General features: G+C 41.8%; 1 protein-coding gene across 1 annotated transcript; it reads left to right on the forward strand.

The window, feature by feature from the left end:
• The first annotated feature begins 2479 nt into the window (after window positions 1–2479).
• Window positions 2480–2884, forward strand: LOC145983492 (uncharacterized). The gene has a single exon (XM_083116582.1). The coding sequence runs from the start codon at window positions 2480–2482 to the stop codon at window positions 2882–2884; it is 405 nt and encodes a 134-aa protein (XP_082972708.1).
• The last annotated feature ends 379 nt before the right edge of the window (window positions 2885–3263 follow it).

A 3263-nucleotide genomic window follows, 5' to 3' on the forward strand; every position in this document is an offset into this window, starting at 1 on the left:
ATAAGAATTCACTTTTGGTGTATCAAAATACATAATGGGTATTTTAGCATTCTGCTGTAATTTGTGAATATTTTTTAAAGAAAACCCTGGTAAGATGATGCTTAATATTGGTGTGGCATACTCACAGACTAATATTAATCATCAAATATTTAAACAACTTTTCATAGTTACAATTTTCAGCATCGGTATCTGTGGGTTTCGGTATCTGTTGAAAGTGATATCGACTAAGCCCCATTAAAACGTAACATAATGAACAATGAAAAATACTGTGAGTTGCCAGAGTGAGTTCTTTTTATATTTACTTTATCACCTAATTCACTGCTAATATTGTTCCATTGTATATGATTTTATTCCTATTGTATTTTATTGTACTATCTTGTATAATTTCTTTGTAATCTTGAATTTTATTTTAATTTTTATATTAATCTGTTCCATTGTACAGGCCAAGAGAAATGAAACTAGCTGGAAAGTACGATTTCAAACGCGAGAGGGGGAATAAGGTATAACACACCAAACCACCCTATGGCATTTTGCTTGTATGGGAGGCTTGTTGTGTTTATTACTGCTTGCTGTGTTGTTTTTGTGATGTCTCTTACAATTCGTAACAAATTGTTTCGAAGTGGAACAAAGAAAACTGTCGTTTTGGTCCCTGTTGCACATTTTACAAAACGCCCTCGATATAATACACAATGCCACAAACCATTCAGTTACTACATTTTCTTTATTACATTCATAATACTATGTGTAATAACTGTAATACTATTATTAGTGAATACTATCCTGATTACTGACTGCTGTGTACATTTGTGCTAATTATAATATTTACTAAGGAGATCAATTTAATTCAATAATAAAAAAAAGTTACTGTTTACAAACAAGTTTATCGTTAATATGACGTGATGAATACTTTCCTGATATATTGTGTGCTTATATACGCGGGTCACTATTTATATTTTGAGCCTTGGCAACACTGATTGAAGTTAGGCGCGATTTGACGTTTGATCGGAATCGTCTGGCATTATTGACCATAACGTACTTCAAATGTTTTGTCAATAGCTTGATTTGTGTTATTTATGTTGCCTTGGAGATTGCACAACAACAATAAAATGGAATTAACTCGTGAACATTTTCGTGCGATGATTTTTTACGATTTTCGACGTGGATTATCAAGACAAGAGTGCATCGCTCAACTTACTTCCACATTTGGCGATGAAGCCCCATCCTTTGCCACTGTGAAACGCTGGTATAACGAATTTAATCGTGGCCGCCATTCGCTCACCGACGAGATTCGCGAAGATCGTCCAAAATCAGTTGTTGTTCAAGAAAACATTGATGCTGTGAAAAACCTGATACTGCAAGATCGTCATGTGACATACTGTGAGATTGAGGCAACCATAGGCATTAGTTCCACCAGCATATATGAAATATTACATGATCATTTAGCTGTGAGAAAGGTATGTTCTCGTTGGATCCCACACAATTTGACAAAAACTCAAAAAGACGCTCGCGTCAATTGGTGCAAACAAATGCTCAATAAATACAATCGTGGTGCTTCAAAAGACGTATATAAGATTGTAACAGGTGACGAATCGTGGATATATGCATATGAGCCGGAACGTAAACAGCAGTCGACTGTATGGGTGTTTCAAGATGAACCCAATCCAACAAAAGTTGTTCGCGCTCGAAGCACATCGAAACAAATGGTAGCCTGTTTTTTTGGGAAAACTGGTCACGTGGCAACTGTGCCTTTAGAGGAACGTAGAACGGTCAACTCTGAATGGTACACAACAATTTGTTTGCCAGAGGTCTTCGGTCAAATACGGAAAACAAACAAACACCGTCGGATCATTCTTCATCAAGACAATGCCAGCTGTCACACATATCGCCTAACAACTGACTTTATGAACAGTCAAAAAATCGAATTGATGGGTCATCCGCCGTACAGTCCTGATTTGGCAAACAATGACTTTTTTTTTGTTCCCGAATGTCAAGAATAAATTGCGTGGACAACGATTTTCGTCGGCGGAAGACGCCGTTGATGCGTTCAAAAACCATATTATGGAGGTGTCTCAAGAATATTGGAAAAACTGCTTTGCCAAATGGTTCGAACGAATGCAAAAGTGTATTGACCATAAAGGAGAATACTTCGAAAAACAATAAAGCAGTTTTCAATGCCAAATTCCTGTTTTTTCATTGTTAGGCTCAAAATATAAATAGTGACCCTCGTAGTACACCGGTGTCCAAAATTATGGTGACAAAGGGAAAAAGTGGGGAAAGTCGCAAATACGTGCATGAAAATGGACAACACTATCGGGAAATATGCAACACGTCGCAACACTTCTATCGAAACACTCCAGGGAAGGATAGTGCGTGACGTCATTGCACAATTGTGGAAAGGGAACAGCTGCGCCGCAGGTGAGAAATTTGCAGACGGCAGAAACCTCGTCAGTAGACAGCTGTAGGTGGGCAAACGAGCATGATGGCTCATCACCAACGTCTGGCCGATGAAATGCGATGGCGAGCAATCGGTCGAATGGAAGCAGGACAGTCACAGGCCGACGTGGCAGGGTGGTTGAATGTGTCACGCCAAGTGGTCTCCAGAATGTGGAACCAGTTCCAGAGGACAGGAACCATAACAAGACGACCAGGGCAAGGGAGGCCACGACGGACAACACCAGCCGATGACCGTTATTTGACAATTACGGCCCGTCGCTATAGAAACAGGACTGCAACTCAGCTCTCCCAGGACCTGTGTGCTGCGACTGGAGCCTCAATGTCGCGTCCAACTGTGTACAGACGACTCAATGCGGCAGGACTCTTTGCAAGACGACCAGTGGTGTGCATCCCCCTCACCCCCTATCACCGACGCGAGCGATACATGTGATGTCGCGAACACGGACAATGGACCCAAGAACAGTGGTCATCTGTGCTCTTCACAGATGAATCGCGCTTCAGTCTCCACAGTGACTCGCGGCGAATGTGTGCATGGCGAGAGCCTGGGACGCGTCTTCATCGATCTCGCATCCACGAGGTTGACCAATACCGCGGTGTTGGCATCATGGTCTGGGGAGGGATAATGAGTGGTGAACGTACGCCCCTGTATGTGCTAAACCCCGGCACACTCACTGCCCAGAGGTACAGGGATGACATTCTGGAACCAATAGTGCGACTTTTCCGAGGGGCTGTTGGCTCAGAATTCTTGTTCATGGACGATAATGCCCGTCAACATCGTGCTCAACTTGTGGATGAGTTCCTGGAAGGTG

Source organism: Lepisma saccharinum, unplaced genomic scaffold (genome assembly GCF_977018435.1).
Source record: "Lepisma saccharinum unplaced genomic scaffold, izLepSacc3.1 HAP1_SCAFFOLD_1084, whole genome shotgun sequence".
Taxonomy (NCBI): Eukaryota; Metazoa; Arthropoda; class Insecta; order Zygentoma; family Lepismatidae; genus Lepisma; species Lepisma saccharinum.

Bases quoted from the DNA above. Each gene is read 5' to 3' on its own strand.
- LOC145983492 (XM_083116582.1), top strand. From the start codon at position 2,480: ATGGCTCATCACCAACGTCTGGCCGATGAAATGCGATGGCGAGCAATC.